Source organism: Rhinoderma darwinii, chromosome 4, assembly GCF_050947455.1.
Source record: "Rhinoderma darwinii isolate aRhiDar2 chromosome 4, aRhiDar2.hap1, whole genome shotgun sequence".
NCBI lineage: Eukaryota > Metazoa > Chordata > Amphibia > Anura > Rhinodermatidae > Rhinoderma > Rhinoderma darwinii.
Window position 1 is genome coordinate 269,734,349 of NC_134690.1, and position 18,111 is coordinate 269,752,459.

At 40.6% G+C, this 18,111-nt stretch overlaps 1 protein-coding gene across 2 annotated transcripts in view; it reads right to left on the reverse strand.

The window, feature by feature from the left end:
• The window catches only part of PDE7B (phosphodiesterase 7B), a 470,724-nt gene that overhangs the window by 123,898 nt on the left and 328,715 nt on the right, over positions 1–18,111 (reverse strand). The window contains exon 1 of one of the 2 annotated variants that reach the window (XM_075862498.1): positions 12,756–13,499. The exons of the other annotated variant lie outside the window; for it this stretch is intronic. Within the exon in view, the coding sequence (XP_075718613.1) occupies positions 12,756–12,984 (229 nt within the window). The 5' untranslated portion in view covers positions 12,985–13,499. Of the gene's footprint in view, positions 1–12,755; positions 13,500–18,111 lie in introns of those variants that run through there. 2 annotated transcript variants of the gene reach the window in all.

Sequence of the window (18,111 nt, forward strand, 5' to 3'; positions counted from 1 at the left end):
TCCCAGGAGGCCGAACTGGAGAAGAAGCAGGGAACCCAGGGTAAGTACAACTTTTTTTTCCTTACTTGCGATTTTTGCGTCGGAATCACTGTGATTCCGCCGCAAATTTACTACTACTGTGTGTTGCAGGTTTAAGCCCTCCATTGAATTCAAAGGGGAAAACCCGCAACAAAAGTACAGCGATTCCGCAGCATAAATTGACATGCTGGGGCTGAAGAAAGCGCACCGCAGGTCAACTTATGTGTGTTTTTCGTCTGCTTTTTCTGCTGTGTGGGGACGAAAATCTCACCCACACTGCTGCTACTGTAATACAGTGCGGATTTTCCGCAATTAATCAGTTGCGGAAAATCTGCAGTGTTTATGCCGTTTGTGTTCCTACCATTAAACTGTAACACCAATTGGATTTCTTCCTGGGGTAAACTATTCTATAAGTCAAAATATGATACATATAAAGATGATAATAAATTATAGCATTACATTTTAACATACATTTGGTTTAGAATAAAAACCTCAAATGGGTATTAATATTTTTTCAGAAAATAAAGATTATTATTTGTATGATAAAAAGTGAAAGCATTTTCCAATATACTTTCTGTATTAATTCCTCACCGTTTTTAAGATCTAAGATAGATAATGCATGTATTCTGAATGGGGAGAGGGGAGTAAGCCGATGCCTGTCACTTCTGACGGCAGCTTATCTCCCCTAAGTACAAAGGCATGTTGAAATCCAACTGCCCCAATACTTTGCTCCCCACGTAATCAGCCATGGGGTGGGGGGAGTTGGGAAGCCCCCATACACATTAGATGGTCGAATGATCCTGCATTAATCTAATGTGTAAGCCCACCTAAACTTTAAGGAGCCGTACACCCCTGTGTCCATCTCTTGACCAGGAAAGATTTGTATCCACTGGTAATAAACAATGAAAGTTTCAATGAGGAATTTATACAAAAAGTATTGGGAAACTGTAACTTTTCATTATACAAAGAATAAGTTTATTACTTGTGTAACAGTAAGAAAACACAAAATGTTACTATGGTTAAGAGCTAACATTTGGGTCTAGAATCTGATGGAAAGAAATCTTTGCGGAGAGTAGAAAAGTTACATAAATCTTTCCGGAGAGTATAAAAGATATATAAATGTGTCTATTTTTACATCATATATAGAAAGACAGTCACTGAATCCACTAGCTCTGCAGTAGTGAAATGTGGTCTTGTTTTATAGTTTTTTATGGAATGTAGATAGACCAGACATCCCCATAATCCTTACACAATAAGTTAAGGCCAATTATGAGATAAATGTAAATGTGTTACAAATAATGGAGCAGTGATCCTAAAGGATCAGCAGGCTGGAGCTGCAAGTACAGTTTACACTACTACAATGCACATTTCCAGCAGGCCCACAAAACCACGTAGTCACTAATTATCTGGCAATTGGCACTTACAATGACAGTTATATATCTGTACTTTGGCAGAAAAACAGGTGTGGTTGTAAAAATACGAAAGCAAGGCAGGTCCAAATTACCCCAGGCCCTAATGACCTTTAATATATAGGTGCTGTTTTATTCATCCTAACTTAAAATGTTCAGGCGCTGCAATGTTCTGCTTGGCCATGTTCAGACGTGGTGGAATTGCAGTACAATACATTTGAAAACCCCATCCACGTGTAACAGAAAAAACTTGCTGGGAAATCAGGGTACGCTCTGGATTTTCAATTCTGCAGCATGCCTAATCTGTTGCAGATTTCACCCTTTAACACATGTAAATTTTGCTACAGATTTGGTGATCCAAATTGGAAATCCACGGCATGTGGATGCACCCCTTCAGTTCCAAACAAACAAATCATAATTCATCACCGCTTTCTTTAAAGGGAACTTATCACCAGCATTTTGCCTATTGAACTTTAATCCCCCCTCACTGGCCGATGCTGTGAAAAGTTCTTTGCCGTTATCCCCTCTCCGAGCAACACCGCAGAAGAAATGCCTCCCGATCTGACCTCCTAAGACTTTTATCTTTGGGGTCATCTGAAGGCAATTGTCTATGCTGTGAAAATACGAGCTGTGCAGCAACTGAAACTACGGATACTGGAAGCCTGTGCTAGCATTTCTTCTGCGGTGTTGCTATCAGTGTGTGAAGAGTGGGAGAAGAGGGTTGCATTGACAATCCAACACAATGGGTAGCACTTTGAACACATTTTATAAGTGGTCAGAAACTTGTAAATAACTCATGAAAGAATAAAGTAACGTTAAAACCAAGCACACCATTGTTTTTCTTGTGTAATGCTCGATAAGTTTGATGTGTCACATGACCCTCTTCCCATTGAAAAAACTAAAGTTGGATACAAAATAGCTGACTTCAAAATGGCCGCCATGGTCAACACCCAGCTTGAAAATTTTCCCTCCTCCCATATACTAATGTGCCACAAACAGGAAGTTAATATCACCAACCATTCCCATTTTATTTAGGTGTATCCATATAAATGGCCCACCCTGTATATTATTATCTCACATTAAAGCTGGCTTTGTGTCAGAAAACCTAGATCTGCATGTAATATTCAAGCTTGTGTCTCCCAAAATGTCCTCAGCAATATCTCGGATTCTGAATATTGTGACATAACAACCCTGCAAGTTCAATGTGACTCCATCATTATTCCCAAATCCTTCAAGTGTGCTTTAAACACATCTTCATATGCAGGATCTCCTTTCACCTGCAAAACATCAGTTCTTCTTAGATATAAACACTAACATACAGCTTCCTACTCTCTAAACTCGGGCCACTTAGATTCTCAGGATGTTAGTACATACTCCAGAAACACTTATATGGTAATAGAGCTAAGATGTATATACATCAGTACGCCCTATATATACAATTACTTGAAATAAAAACTAATTTATAACATTGTAAGGCTAGAAAAAAAATGCAGACTTCTATACTAAGCCCTAGCTCACATCAAAACGTATAGCAAGAATGAAAGATGTGCAGATATGTATATAGATATATCCCGACCTGCCATAACATTAAAACCACTGACAGGTGAAGTGAATAATATTGATTATCTGGATACAATGGCACCTGTCATGGTGGAATATATTAGGCAAGTGAACTGCCATTTCTTTTAGTTGATGTGTTAGAAGCAGGAAAAATGGGCAAGCGATTAGACACGGGCCAAATTGTGGTGACTAGATAAATGGGTCAGAGCAATGGCAGGTATTGTGGGGTGTCCTCGGTATGCAGTGGTTACTACCTACCAAAAGTGGGCCAAGGAAGAACAACCAGGAACTGGCAACAGGCTCATGAGTGACTGCCTGGTCTGATCCCACAGAAGTGCTATTGTAGCACAAATTGCAGAAAAACTGCTGTCTTGGATAGAAATGTGCCAGGAAACATAATGCATAGCAGCTGTGTTTGGGGCAGCATAGCCGCAGACCGGTCAGGGTGCCCATGCTGATCTCTGTCCACCACCAAAAGCGTGAACAATGGGGACGTGAGCAAACTGGAGCATGCAGCAATGCAAGAAGGTGACTTTTTTTAATTACGTTTAATGACACTAAACTGTAACTGATAGTTCACTTACAGTATGTGTATCAGAGGTACGCCTTCTAACGATCTCTGCACCTGTGTGTCCATCACATGACCATGGACAGAATCTTATCCACCAGAAGTAAACAATGAATGTTCCTACTGAATAACTACAAGCAGAGATCTTAAAAACTGTGAGGGATTAGTACAGATTTTAATTATACAAATTTGCTGAAAGTGGATAATCCTTTAACCTATGTGTGCAATTCAGGGTAATAATTGGTTGGTTCCAAATAACAAATGAAAGTGTAATTATCTTTACATTTTATACAATAATTTAAATAATGCTGAAATTCAGTGTCTAAGCTAATCTGTATAGGCAGCATACGGTGGATTTGTCTCATTCATCCATGGAGAGCCTTCTGAAAGGACGTCAGTAAACAATGCCCCCCCCCCCCCAATAAAGTGTAAAGTAGTCAGTTGGAGTGTTACAAAGCCTGAGAAATGGTCTGTAACTCGGTCAGCTGAGTGTGAACCCTTTTTGTCACCAAAGGATTTGACTTGGGGATACTCTGGGGAGCAGAATCTAAGTGAACCCCCAGTTTTTACCCTTTAACACCTGTACAGGGATGTGGACTTCGCAACAGGGGAACCCCAGGTCGCTACCCACGAAGCAGTCTCTCTTCGTGATGGCTGACATAATAATAAGCAGAGCAGTCAGTGGCAGTGACCGGTAAATATGGAGCGGCGGGGAGTATAGTGCTACAAAGAGCGTTAAATACTCTTTCCTATTGTTGTCTTATTTAATCAAAAGGGTAAAGTCATCGGGAAGCATTTTTTGGAATAAATCATATACAATAATGTTTATAGGAAACGATTGCAGATAAATAATATAGTAATAGAAGTGTCAAATAAACGTCTGCATTCAGTCACTACATCAGTAAATCTTAAAGTGGATGTGTCACCTCAATATGCTGCCCTAGGTAAGGGCAGCATATTGCAGGGACAGGTCTGTTCTCCTATTAGCCAAAATGGCGCAACAAAAATATTGTGGCGATTGGGTAATAGGAGCTATCAAATAATAAACTAGTTATAAGTTCCGTTATAAGCCGGCTGCTATGTTTCTGCCCAGCTGGAGAGCATCTCCTCATAACTATGAGTCCAGTGTATTTTTTATCACTCCCATTAACCAAATGGCACAATATTTTTTGCTTTGTTTTGGCCTAAAGGTGAACAGACCTGTCCCTGTTATATGCCCCACCTACCTAGTGCCGCATATTCTGGTGACAAATGCACTTTGACTGCGCTATTGATTCCGTAAAAAAAACGGAAACCTTACGTAACGGAGAAAACGCAAAACCATTTGCAATGGAAGCGTTACCATTGAAATCAATGGTAATGCAAACGGAAGCTATGGTTTTTGTTTGCCTTTCCGTTGATGGGTTTCTCCGACTGAGAGATCTGACGGAACCCATCAACCGAAACCAAACGCTGATGTGAACACACCCTAAGATGCTTTTGGTTCAGGACAGTCAATATAAACCCTTTCATATTGGCCAAATTTGGAAAATTGGACTGCTGCCTTTCTCCTGTTGAATGTAATGAAATAAACATCTGCAAGTATTATCATGGTTTAGAGCCATATGTAAAAGTCCCTATGATGAACAAAGCCAGTCGTACTAGACACACATATCCTGACCATTCAGACTTTGCGCAATTTCTTCCATATTGCACTTTAAAATTTACATTCCCACAATTTATATGTTTCTCCCCAAATTATGGTCTGCAAACAACAATTTTTTTACAGGCAGCTCAAAAATGTGAGTGGTCAATATGTCTGGAGTAGTGTGCGTGCAGGCTATATATCCTGTGTCAATATAAATTATGCTTTTTCATTTGAAGGCAGACAAGGACACATGTCTGACATGACTACAAATCGTTTAATGTAGACCTATATAAGTCTTATGTATTCTAGACTCCGTACTATATGCATAAGGCCTTGTGTGTTCCAGAATGTAAGTACATAGCCCATCAAACATATCCTACTATTTATAGATGCTGCTCATAATCCTGGAGCAGATAGCAGAGCTACGTGAAATGTATATATTGGCAAATCCACATCATTTTGCACTCATGTGAGAGAATATAGCTGCTTATACACATAAAAGGTCGTTTTTTCAGCATTGATGTGTAACCTACATATTTCACAAGCACATGTTATGAAGCGATGTACAGTAATTACAAAAGATTCATCATATGCCTGACATGATAGCAAAATAATGGCTCAATATGTTGGCTCAGTTTCATCATATGGCTTGATACCACTGCCCAATCTGTTCTTATAAGTCATATATTTACACTAAACACTTCCTCAGAATATGTGTTGTATGCACTGAAAAAAATTGCAAAGGTTCCTGTTGCTCATTCAGCACAATCTAGTCCTATGTAGGATGTCTTTTTTGTGACTGTCTCTTTAAAGAGGCTTTGTCACCACATTATAAGTGGCCTATCTTCTACATAATGTGAACGGCGCTGTAATGTAGATTACAGCAGTGCTTTTTATTTAGAAAAACTATCATTTTTGACAGAGTTATGACCTATATTAGCTTTATGCTAATGATTTTCTCAATGGACAACTGGGCGTGTTTTACTTTTTGACCAAGTGGGCGTTGTGGAGAGAAGTGTATGACACTGACCAATCAGTGACCAATCAGCGTCATACACTTCTCTCAATTCATTTACACAGCACATAGCGATATAGCTATATCGCTATGTGCAGTCACATAAACACACTATAACATTACTGCAGTGTCCTGACAATGAATATACATTACCTCCAGCCAGGACGTCATGTGTATTCATTCTCCTGATACTTCGCTAATACAATCCCGACACTACAGCACAGCAAGCATAATCTCGCGAGATTACGCTGTAAACTGTCCTTTCAAACGAGATTACGCTTGCTGTGCTGTAGTGTCGGGATTGTATTAGCGAAGTGTCAGGATTCTGAATAGACATCACGTCCTGGCTGGAGGTAATGTATATTCTTTGTCAGGACACTGCAGTAACGTTATAGTGTGTTTATGGCCCCAAAATCCTCAAGGTGCTCCTTTGCTTCTGAGGTCGGTGTTTCAGTGCATTACCGCACTAGGGCCACATGTGGGATATTTCTAAAAACTGCAGACTCTGGGCAATAAATATTGAGTTGCGTTTCTCTGGTAAAACTTTCTGTGTTACAGAATTTTTTTTATTACATATGAATTTCTGCAAAAAAAAAAATTTAATTTGTACATTTCACCTTTACATTTCTTTAATTCCTGTGAAACGCCTGAAAGGTTAAAAAACTTTCTGAATGCTGTTTTAAATACTTCGAGGGGTGCAGTTTTTAAAATGGGGTGTTTAAGGTTTTCAAATATATGGGCCCCTCAAAGCCACTTCAGAACTGAACTGGTCCCTGAAAAAAAAGCCTTTTGAAATTTTCTTGAAAATGTGAGAAATTGCTGCCAAAGTCCTAAGCCTTGTAAAGTCCTAGAAAAAAAAAGGACGTTCAAAAAGCAATGCAAACATAAAGTAGACATATGGAAAATGTTAACTAGTAACTATTTTGGGTGGTATTACTATCTATTTTAAAAGCAAATACATTTACATTTAGAAAAATCATAATCTTTGCAAATTTTTTCCATATTTTGGCGTTTTTCACAAATAAATACGAATTTTTTTTCACTAACATAAAGTACAATATGTCACAAGAAAACAATCTCGGAATCGCTTGGATAGGTATAAGCATACCAGAGTTATTACCACATAAAGTGACACATGTCAGATTTGAAAAAATAGGGCTGGTCCTGAAGGCCAAAATTAGGTTGGTCCTGAAAGGGTTAAACAGAGCTAGATATGTCACAACTAATGGCATTGTGAGTTAGAATTAATAGCGATGAATGAGGCTTAACTGATCCAGGGAAATTATCTGACTGCCATGTGGGGTCACGAAGCAAAATTGGCTACAGTTGGCTAGGGTGGTGTGTTTGCCTTCCTCTGGATCATGAGAAAAGACCTGGGCAGAAGTCCTGGGCAGAGGTGATCAGTAGAGAGGAGAAGGTCGTGGACAGAGCAGAGGTTATGCAAGGGTGGCAGAAAAAAATGCATTACATTAAATTACGACCACAGCATGACATGCATTATAGTGACAAACAAAAAAGAACGGAACCAAATGGAATGAGCATATGGAGTTGCGTCTTTTCCTACTTTAGTGACGTTTTTGCAAGTAGACTTCCTAACATGCAAGTGGGAACGAAGTCAAAAGTAGAAGACACTAAAAGCAACAAACTAAAACATAATAATCTTTATTACAACAGCAAAACTTGTGTTGTAAAATTATACAACCTATTATATAAAAGAGGTTGTCTCCCAGAAAAAAAAACTTTAAATCATCTTTATGGTTACAGAAGTAGCCAAGTTTATCTTGATTCTGATAACTTGCTGCAGCGTGATATCGCACAACAAAAGCCATTGAAAAAGTTAAGTTAAAGTTTCTTGACACAGTATATTTAATGTGTTAAAATCCAAGATAACGACGGCTACATCGGTATATTTTGGATTTTACCCAAATCTCTAGCTGTGTAGACAGACGTCTTTGTATAATAACACTATATTACTATAATAATACTGCTAGGTTTAAAATTTGAGATATTTCTCCACGTGCTTGTTTCAACAATCCAGCTTTCCAGTTTAAGTGTCGCTAAATGCAGATGCTGCCGCAGTCCTCCGTAGATGCTGCCGCAGAGTCCTCCGTAGATGCTGCCGCAGAGTCCTCCGCAGATGCTGCCGCAGAGTCCTCCGCAGATGCTGCCGCAGAGCCCTCCGCAGATGCTGCCGCAGAGCCCTCCGCAAATGCTGCCGCAGAGCCCTCCGCAGATGCTGCCGCAGAGTCCTCCGCAGATGCTGCCGCAGAGTCCCTCCGCAGAGCCCTCCGCAGATGCTGCCGCAGAGTCATCCGCAGATGCTGCCGCAGAGTCCTCCGCAGATGCTGCCGCAGAGTCCTCCGCAGATGCTGCCGCAGTGTTCCCCGCCGCAGATGCTGCCGCAGTGTGCCCTCCGCAGATGCTGCCGCAGTGTGCCCTCCGTAGATGCTGCCGCAGTGTGCCCTCCGTAGATGCTGCCGCAGTGTGCCCTCCGTAGATGCTGCCGCAGTGTGCCCTCCGTAGATGCTGCCGCAGTGTGCCCTCCGTTGATGCTGCCGCAGTGTGCCCTCCGTTGATGCTGCCGCAGTGTGCCCTCCGTTGATGCTGCCGCAGTGCCCTCCGCAGATGCTGCCACAGTGCCGTCAGGGGCTTGCCTAAAGCTGGCGTCCCGGAGCAGAGCCGCTTCTGGCACTCTGCCTGGGATTCCAGCTCTGCTCCTGACATCACTGTCCATATATAGACAGAGATGTCAGGGGCAACCCCAGAGCTGGCGTCCCGGGCAGAGCGCTAGTAGGCTCTTCCTGGGACTCCAGCTGGGCTCCTGACATCACTGGGACTCCTGTCTGGGGAAGCCCCTGACATCATTGTCGATGTATGGACAGCGATGTCAGAGGCTTCCCCAGAGTCCCGGAGCAGAGCCGATAATAGAGCTCTGCCCGTGACTCCGCTCTGGGGAAGACCTTGACACGCTGTCCACATATGGGCAGCGATGTCAGGGAATTCCACAGAGTCCAGGAGCAGAGCCGACACCAGCGCTCTGCTCGGGACTCCGGCTCTGGGGAAGCCCCAGACATCGCTGTTCATATGTGGACAGCGATGTCAGGGAATTCCACAGAGTCCAGGAGCAGAGCCGACACCAGCGCTCTGCTCCGCTCTGGGGAAGACCCTGACACACTGTCCACATATGGGCAGTGATGTCAGGGAATTCCACAGAGTCCCGGAGCAGAGCCGACACCAGCGCTCTGCTCGGGACTCCGGCTCTGGGGAAGCCCCAGACATCGCTGTTCATATGTGGACAGCGATGTCAGGGAATTCCAGAGTCTCGGAGCAGAGCCGATACTAGCGGCTCTGTGTCCCGCGGGCCGCAGATGACAGCCCCAGGGGCCGCGTGCTTGAGACCCCTGATCTAGAATGATTCCGCTTTCCATGTAAAAGAACCTAGCTCTGTACGTTGATGGACAGTTGTAGTAAAACATATCCTGAGGTATTGAAAGAATGCAGAATGAAATTGAAAATAAATGTAGGTTACAGACCTAAAGAGACAGATCACTAAATGTAAACCCCATGAAACTGTTGCATTCCTATCTCTATAAATCATTCCTTTTATTTCGCCTTAGAAACCATAGCAGAAAAAAGTTCATTTAATCATGCCACAACCTTGTTATTACTAACGCAGAGGAAATTACTAGTGAAGAAATCGTAACTAGTGATCAGGACTTCCGAGTACGGGGTAAATAATATAAGTGTAGGAGAATAATACATGACGGCTACTGCCTACTGCATGTATCATCCTGAACCCTGAAGACATCCACTGATACACAGCGGGATCAGATCACAACTGCTAAGAGTTCTTCTAAGTAATGATGATGCAGAACACTTATATTTCACATATAGATCTCCATAATTATGAATTGAGAATACTGTGACATCCATATAATATATCTGTCATCCGCTTGAAGATCTAAAATAAGGATAAAAGAATACAAGAATTTCGGTGCTGTGGTCAGACAATGATAAGCTTTTGGTTTCTATGGATCCACTTGCCAGGAAGAAATACTGGCAGCCAAACAGAGGAAGAAGAGAGCAAAGAATGGCGGACTGTCCCATACTACATTCATGTGGGCCATACAAAGCATCAAGGGAAACGTAGTTCATGCACTGAGTAAAAAAATACAAAACATGATAACAAGACCAGTCAAAGTAAAAAATCTTCAACACTATGGCCAGTTTGATTATTTCCTTTCAGAGGTTAGAGAATTAACACGGATCCTCATGTCCAGTCATAAGTAGCTAAAGCTTAAAGGCGATGTACACCATTGAAATAATTTTTTATTTATTTAATAAAAATGTCTATTTGTGTGTTTCGTACAACTTTCTAAATACTTTGTGTTAAAAATTATTTTTTACTTTTTTAGATATAGCTGCTTTGTATACTGTATACAGAGCAGCTGTATCTAGTGGTGAAATCTGTATCCATCAGGTCAGCGGGACTGACGGGTTCAGTGTCATCGGGTCCTGCGTGTCTCTGACAGGAAGGATCAAGCTGTTACTGATCACATCTAAGTTCATAACCCAAAAAGTACAAATTATTTTTAATAAAAAGTATTTAGAAAGTTGCACCAATCAGACTGATACACATTTTTATTAGAAAAAAAAAAAGCATAGCCTTTAAGCAATAAAAGTGCATCAGCGTAGGGAAGATTATCAATCCAGGGAGACACAGTCATGTGAGCTATGAAACTTATATTTATCAATTATACATGGATTTCCATGGTCAGTCAAGGCAGATTGCAGAACATCTTGAGAACTTTGCATGATAACTGGGTTGTGCATTAGTCATAGCCATAAACAATGTGATTTTAACAGCTAGTTATGTCTTAACCTAAACGGTTAAAAAACACAGGTGTATACACCCCAAAGATCCCCAATATCAACCTACCTCTGATATGGAGACAGTCGATATTGGCCAGCACAAACAGGAAATGTAATGATGACTACTGGAAATGGTCCCGTGACATGTAATTTATTCAGCTTAGGAATTCATACGTATAGATCATAAAACTAATTTTACGTTTATTCATTTTAATAAAGAAAAACAACCCAGATGAAGTATAAAGGGGCCCATAGAATAGTACGAGAACTCAAACTATCGTGACCTTGTGGTGGGCCCATCTCCAAGAATATGTGCTCATTTTGTATAGGCAGATGAAGTAAAGAAGAACGGATGTGGGATAAACAGTTGCCCTTTCCTCTGCCATCTAAAAAAAATAAAAAAATAAATAAAAATAGACTGCAGCTATACCATAACTAGAGAATCTCCAATGTTCGGGACTCCCATTCCATCACTTACGCATTTTACCATACTTTGATGCCTTTAAGCATAAGAAAACGTTGTTCTGACATTTGTTACCTCCTCACTTCTTGTTTTTTTTTGTCCTGTAGGGTTTTGCTATCATTTGTGTCCCTTTTTCAATATTTATAATATTATATAACTAGAATGTTATTGTTTTCTCTACTCCTAACATAACTTGTTATGTGTTTTAGCTTTTTATCAGACTAGATAGGAACAATCCAGTTTTCATTTAGTGCTTGTAAGCCAAATTGAGGGCACCTAATCCACATGGGGAAGGGGGTTGGGGGTGTAATGTAACCTGGATGTGTCATGCTATTTGTAGGTACTAATAATAAATGAATATGTATCACTAGCTTTCATGTATATAGCGCCAACATTTTCCATAATGTTGTACTAAGGAATTATTCTCACACATCGGTCCCTATATCTAAAGGGGGGACAAGCATATATTCTTCATAGGGAAACAATTATCCTATTGTTATATTTTTGTTTCCAAATGAATTGATCTACAAACAAAATCCCTTAAATAGAGAAAAAAGTTTTTTAAAAAAATCTATGTAAAATAGATTCCCGAAACTAAAGCAAACTGGCAATTGTTCCATACTTACGGATGGTAAATACTAATAGTATAATAGTAAATTGATAGCATAAGGATATATAAATGTCTGTCTATCTATCTATCTATCTATCTATCTATCTATCTATCTATCTATCTATCTATCTATCTATCTATCTATCTATCTCATATTTATCTATCTATCTATCTATCTATCTATCTATCTATCTATCTATCTATCTATCTATCTATCTATCTATCTATCTATCTAATCTATCTATCTATCTATCTCATATCTATCTATCTATCTATCTATCTATCTATCTATCTATCTATCTATCTATCTATCTCATATCTATCTATCTATCTATCTATCTATCTATCTATCTATCTATCTATCTATCTATCTATCTATCTATCTCATATCTATCTATCTATCTATCTATCTATCTATCTATCTATCTATCTATCTATCTATCTATCTATCTATCTATCTATCTATCTATCTATCTATCTATCTATCTATCTATCTCATATCTATCTATCGACACACGTTATATATAGATTCTTTTACGTAGAAAGTATAAAGAAGTGACCCCTGCAATATCAGGACATCTACCTTGTTGGTAAGTACAGCCGGTATTATTACCTGGTAATGCCCCCAGGGCATCTTCATTGGCCAGGAGACCCCTCTGCTTCACACTCTGGATACCATTCTTTGACTTCCATAGCAGTTTCACCATCTCTATGATTTCCGGTAGCTCACAGCCCAGATTTCCCGAGTGGTAAGCCGGCAGACTACCCATGTAGGTCGGTAGCAGCACCTCACCTGTCCTCCAGCTCTCTGCCGCGTTATAGCATCGATCCAGCACTGGCATCCTGCCCTGGAGTGGAGCGCACAGAGACCGTCACTCCGTATACAGAACTTCAGAGGAAGCCCACACAGTGACAGCCTCCGGGTTAACGCTTGCAGTGCGGGGCTGCTATGACTGACTCCTCAGCAGGGAATAGGAGTTCTATGAAATCGGTTTCACGCACATAACACGGTCCCGGCAGGGGGCTGACTCCTCAGCTTTACGCTCCCCCTTGCTTCTGTCTTGTGTCATGTCTTCTCCCCTCAAGAGCAGCTTTTAGGATCTTCACCAGTGGAGCTGACGCAGAAGTAGGTGCCCAGGACACGATGTGCCCAGCAGTTCAGCCAGAGACTGACTGCCTGAGAAAGGAGCTTCACAGAACAGCTGCCTCTTCTCCTGTGCTGGCAGGGAGCCAGCTCTTCCTTCCTCTCTCACTGCATTGTCACAAGGGCACTAGTGCCATGTAATGACCTCTGTCGTGTTTTCAGTCACACACATGTATGTGTGGCCATCCTGGTGAGATATGCTGCATGTAGAGGAACACTAGTGATTCACAGTCAGGGAGAAGTCAATCACAGCTGCAGACAGAAGCCCAGCACATCACCAGCTCTTCTTCCTGTCTTCCCCTACATGCTGGATATAATACCAGGGCAAAGGACAGGAGGGGCAACTGAGGGGCACTCTGCTTATACCGGGCTGCAGGGACTGCAATCACTTCACACAGGTGAACTTCTTCACGAAATATGGTGGACAGTTGGTACACAACTATATAGCTCAATGTTTTACCTCAGACACAGATAGCCTAGACAATTGTAGTACTTGCTCATAATAGCAATGTATTCAAAATTATTTTTCAACTCTTAAAAGTGTCCCTCTAGTTTTCTAAAACTATTGCGGACAAGTCCCATACGGTAGAATATTAGGACAACCGCCCTGTCCTTAGCCCTATTAGGGTAAATGGATTTTCATATAGTGCGGCCCCCCATTTAGGACACCTAGTATAAGCCAGAGTGGAGAGCCCCCGCACTGAAGGACTATCACTATCATTTAAATGGCCCCATGAGATACCACGTTTGACTGATCGCCAGCGGGTCCTCAGACCAGTGGTTGTCAAGATGGGACTGTCCGCAATATGTTGTATTCATTCACACTTGGAGGTAGTAAATCTGTACTCGGAATGTGCATCAAGAATCTGTATCAAACCTGCCACATGTGCACATGGCCTAATAAAACATATTGCAGACTTATTTTCTTTGGGAAGATTAGCTTGTCTTATCTAAAAGTTTTAGAAAACTGTACCTGTCCTTAAACTAAGCCATACAAGTCTATGGGATTTGTAATAAAAAAAAAAAGGCACAAATTTTTTTTTTCACCGTTACAGTTTTTAATGCTGAATTTTTTTTAATTTTTTTTTAGTCATTTTTGCCTTCAATTTTTGTTCTGTTGGCTCAAAACAGTAATTGGTAATGTAATAATTCATATGAAAAAAAGAACAAAAATAAAAGTGTGAAATGTAAACATATGCTAACAAGGACTTTTTCCTAGCCTGAAAAGATCATCTGTAAGTATAAAAGTGTATTCACATGTTGCATGTAAATTGCGTTTTTTTGCTGTAATTCTCACCAATGTATGTAGTCTAAGGCCCTGTGTTTTTTAACTGATCTTGATATGGAAACCACGTCGGAATCAGCACCAAAAAATTGCCAAAATCTACCTCCATTTTTTTTCCCGGGTGTTTTTTGTCCGCTCACATAAAAAAAAGGGTCATGCCCTATCTAAGAGCGTTTTTTTAACAAAAAAAATGCCCAACGTTTTTGCATTTGTAAAATTAAAAAATAAAATAAAAAAAAGTCTAAATAAAGGTATAAAATAAATCCAAAAACAAATCTGAAAATAGTGTCTAAAAACCATTAAAAAACAATTGCACTTCAAAAGAAGGAATTTTGGGGCAGATTTTTTCTGCCTAGCAAAAAACGCCCTGTGCACATTCACCCAGTAGTTAATTGCCGGACTCGGTCGGACGTGTCCGATGGGCAACTACTCTGCAGACAGGTTCCCTTTAAGATCAGCATTTTGCTAAGTAGGAACGGACATAAAGAGATCCCACAGGGAAGACAACTAATGTCATAATTATTCAACATTAGGACCTTTCTCTTTGTCTTTAGTATATTTTGCAGTGATTTTTTTTCCAGTTATGTAAAATAATTGTAATGATTGAATGTTTGCATTAAACAACATGTGAAACTCTTGTCTTACTTCTGTTAAAGGGGTTGTCTAGAAGTAACATAGCTTAAAACTGTTGCATTATGGGCACACAGGTACAGGACCGATTACAGATACCGTTATAAGAATTCTGCCTTGTGTGTTAATCACATGACCGATACAAATTATTATCTTCTGGAAATAAACAATGAGTAACAATGAAACAATTGATGAGTAGTTAGTTATCGTGGCTTGCTCCCATAGCCACTGCGTAGCGGCAAGATACTTACAAGACCTTATAGCGATCGGTAAATGCAACCAATTTACAGTGTTATATTATATACAAGTCAGGAACCAATGGATTAATATGGATAACTCATATACCATGCATATTGATAATTAATATAACAGTGGAACTGTTATACTGTTATATCCCATCTGCAATTGTATCTGCAACATTGATGGGCAATATATATAGACTTGTATTTGTAATAGAATACTGGCAAACATCTGATGTTTTATTATGTTTTACTACTTTTTCACAGTAAAAACCCTTTTTTTCAAAATTATTTGTTTTTGTGTCCCCATATTTGAAGAGCCGTAACTTTTTAATTTTTCCACCGATGCAGCTGTATGAAGGTTTTGTTTTTTTTTTGCGGCACGACTTGAAGTTTTTATTGGTACCATTTTGGAGTACATTTGACTTTTTGATCACTTTTTATCACATTTTTTTAAGGCAGGATGCACAGAAAACAGCAATTCTTGCATTGATTTATATATTTTTTTATGGCGTTCGCTGAGCGGGTTAAATAATGTAATAGCTTTATATTTGGGGTCGTTACGGACGCATCAATATAAAATATGTGTAACTTTTTTACCTTTTTTGTTTTTTCATAATAAAGGATTTTGTAAGTGGAAAAAAGTGGGTTTTAAATTTTGTTTACTTTTAATTTTTATTTATTTATTATGAACTTTATTTTTACTTTTTTATTAGTCCCACTAGGGGACTTCACTATGCGATCCAACGATTGCTTTTATAATACACTGCAATACTTCTGTATTGCAGTGTATTACTGCCTGTCCATGTAAAATGAACAAGCATCTGCTAATCCATGCCTCTGGCAGGCAGGCAGGCAGGCATTAATTAGAGGCAGACCTGGGGGCCTTTATGCCATAGAAGACACCGACGCCCTGCGATCCTATAGCAGGGTGCCGGTGGGGTGAGAGAGGGAACCCCTCCCTCCCTCCAAAACGACTCAGATGCGGCTCTCACTATTGAGCACCACATCTAAGGGTTAAACGAGCGGGAGAGCAGGGAGATTTAACTGCTCCGTGCTTTGTTTACTTATTTCGAAGCAGCGCCGTAAAAAGGCTACTACATCGGATCAAAGCCTGTTAGTGGCCGCCGTAAAAAAAAAGAATGGGTGGTCACTAACGGGGATCTGTCATTATTTTATTAATTCCCTATCTCCTAACTAATCTAATGGGCGCTATGATGCTGATAACTATGGTTTCATTTTTTTTCAAAACTTTTATTATTTGCAAAGTTATGTGCATTTTTCTAAATATGCTAATTTGGCTATACTGGGAGGTTACTCTTTTTTTTCACTCTGTGCGGTGTAATGTTTTCTGTATGACGCTGTCCAATCAGCCTCATACTGTTCTCCTCTTCCCAGCCCAGCAACACAACATGATCTCGCGATTGAAGCTGAGATCACGCTGGGCTGGGAGAAGGAGAACTGCATGATGCTGATTGGACAGCGTCATATAGAAAATATTACACTGCCCAGAGAGAATAGAAAGAGTAACCTCCCATTTGGCAAGTATAGCCAAATTAGCATATTTAGAAAAAGGCTCATAACTTTGCAAATAATAAACGTTTTGAAACACAATTTACACTGTAGTTGTCATCATCATAGCGCCTATTACATTAGTTAGGAGATAGGGCATTAATAAACTAGTGACAGATCCTCTTTAACCCCTTGGCGTGGAATCACGTACATGCATGGCATAGAAAGGCAGCCACCCGCGCATTCCGCCGTGCATGTATGTGATTGCACAAAAGCTGTGCCCGCACAATCACCGTGGGAGCCCCACTGTGAATGACTGCCGGGCTCTTGCTGCAACGGCTAGGATTGGAGAAACCTCCAACCCTGCTGTTTAACCCCTTAAATGCCATGGTCAATAGCGACCGCAATATTAAAGTAGTTTGACAGAGGGAGCTCCCTCTGTCACCGATCGGCGGCTGGGGAATGCGATCGACGATGGGTTGCCATGGCAGCCGGGGGCCTAATAAAGGCTCCCAGGCTTGCCCTGGCTATATGCCTATTAGGCCGTGCCAGAGGCATGGCCTAATAGATTGCCTGTCGGTTATAGGGTAAGTTCACACAAAGCGTAAATACTGCAGATTTTCCGCAACAGACTTCGTTGCGGAAAATCCGCAGCATAATACAGTAGCAGTAAAGTGGATGAGATTTGAACAAATCTCATCCGCACACTGCGGAAATGAGTGGAAAAACTGCTCAGAAATTGACCTGTGGTGCAGTATTTTAATCCGCAGCATGTCAATTGTATTTGAGTAATCGCTGCTTTTTTGTTGCAGGTTTTCCACATTGAATTCAATGGGGAGTTAAAACCCGTAACAAATAGCAGATGTTGCAATTTGTGTAGCAGATAAGCTTTGATACCGCTGCAAAAATCGCAACTCAGAAATTAAAAAAAAAAATAATAATCTTATACTTACCCAGAATTCTGTGCTTCTTCATCCAGGCTGGCCTCCTCGGTTGACGTTTCATCCCATGTGAAGGTTGCAGCCTGCACAGGCTGCAGCAGTCACGTGGGACGAAACGTCATCCCAGGAGGCCGGCCTGCAGGATGACAGAGGGACGCGTCGCTATAGCTACGTAAGTATGAATTATTTTTTTTATGTGCTGCTTTCCGCAGCGGACA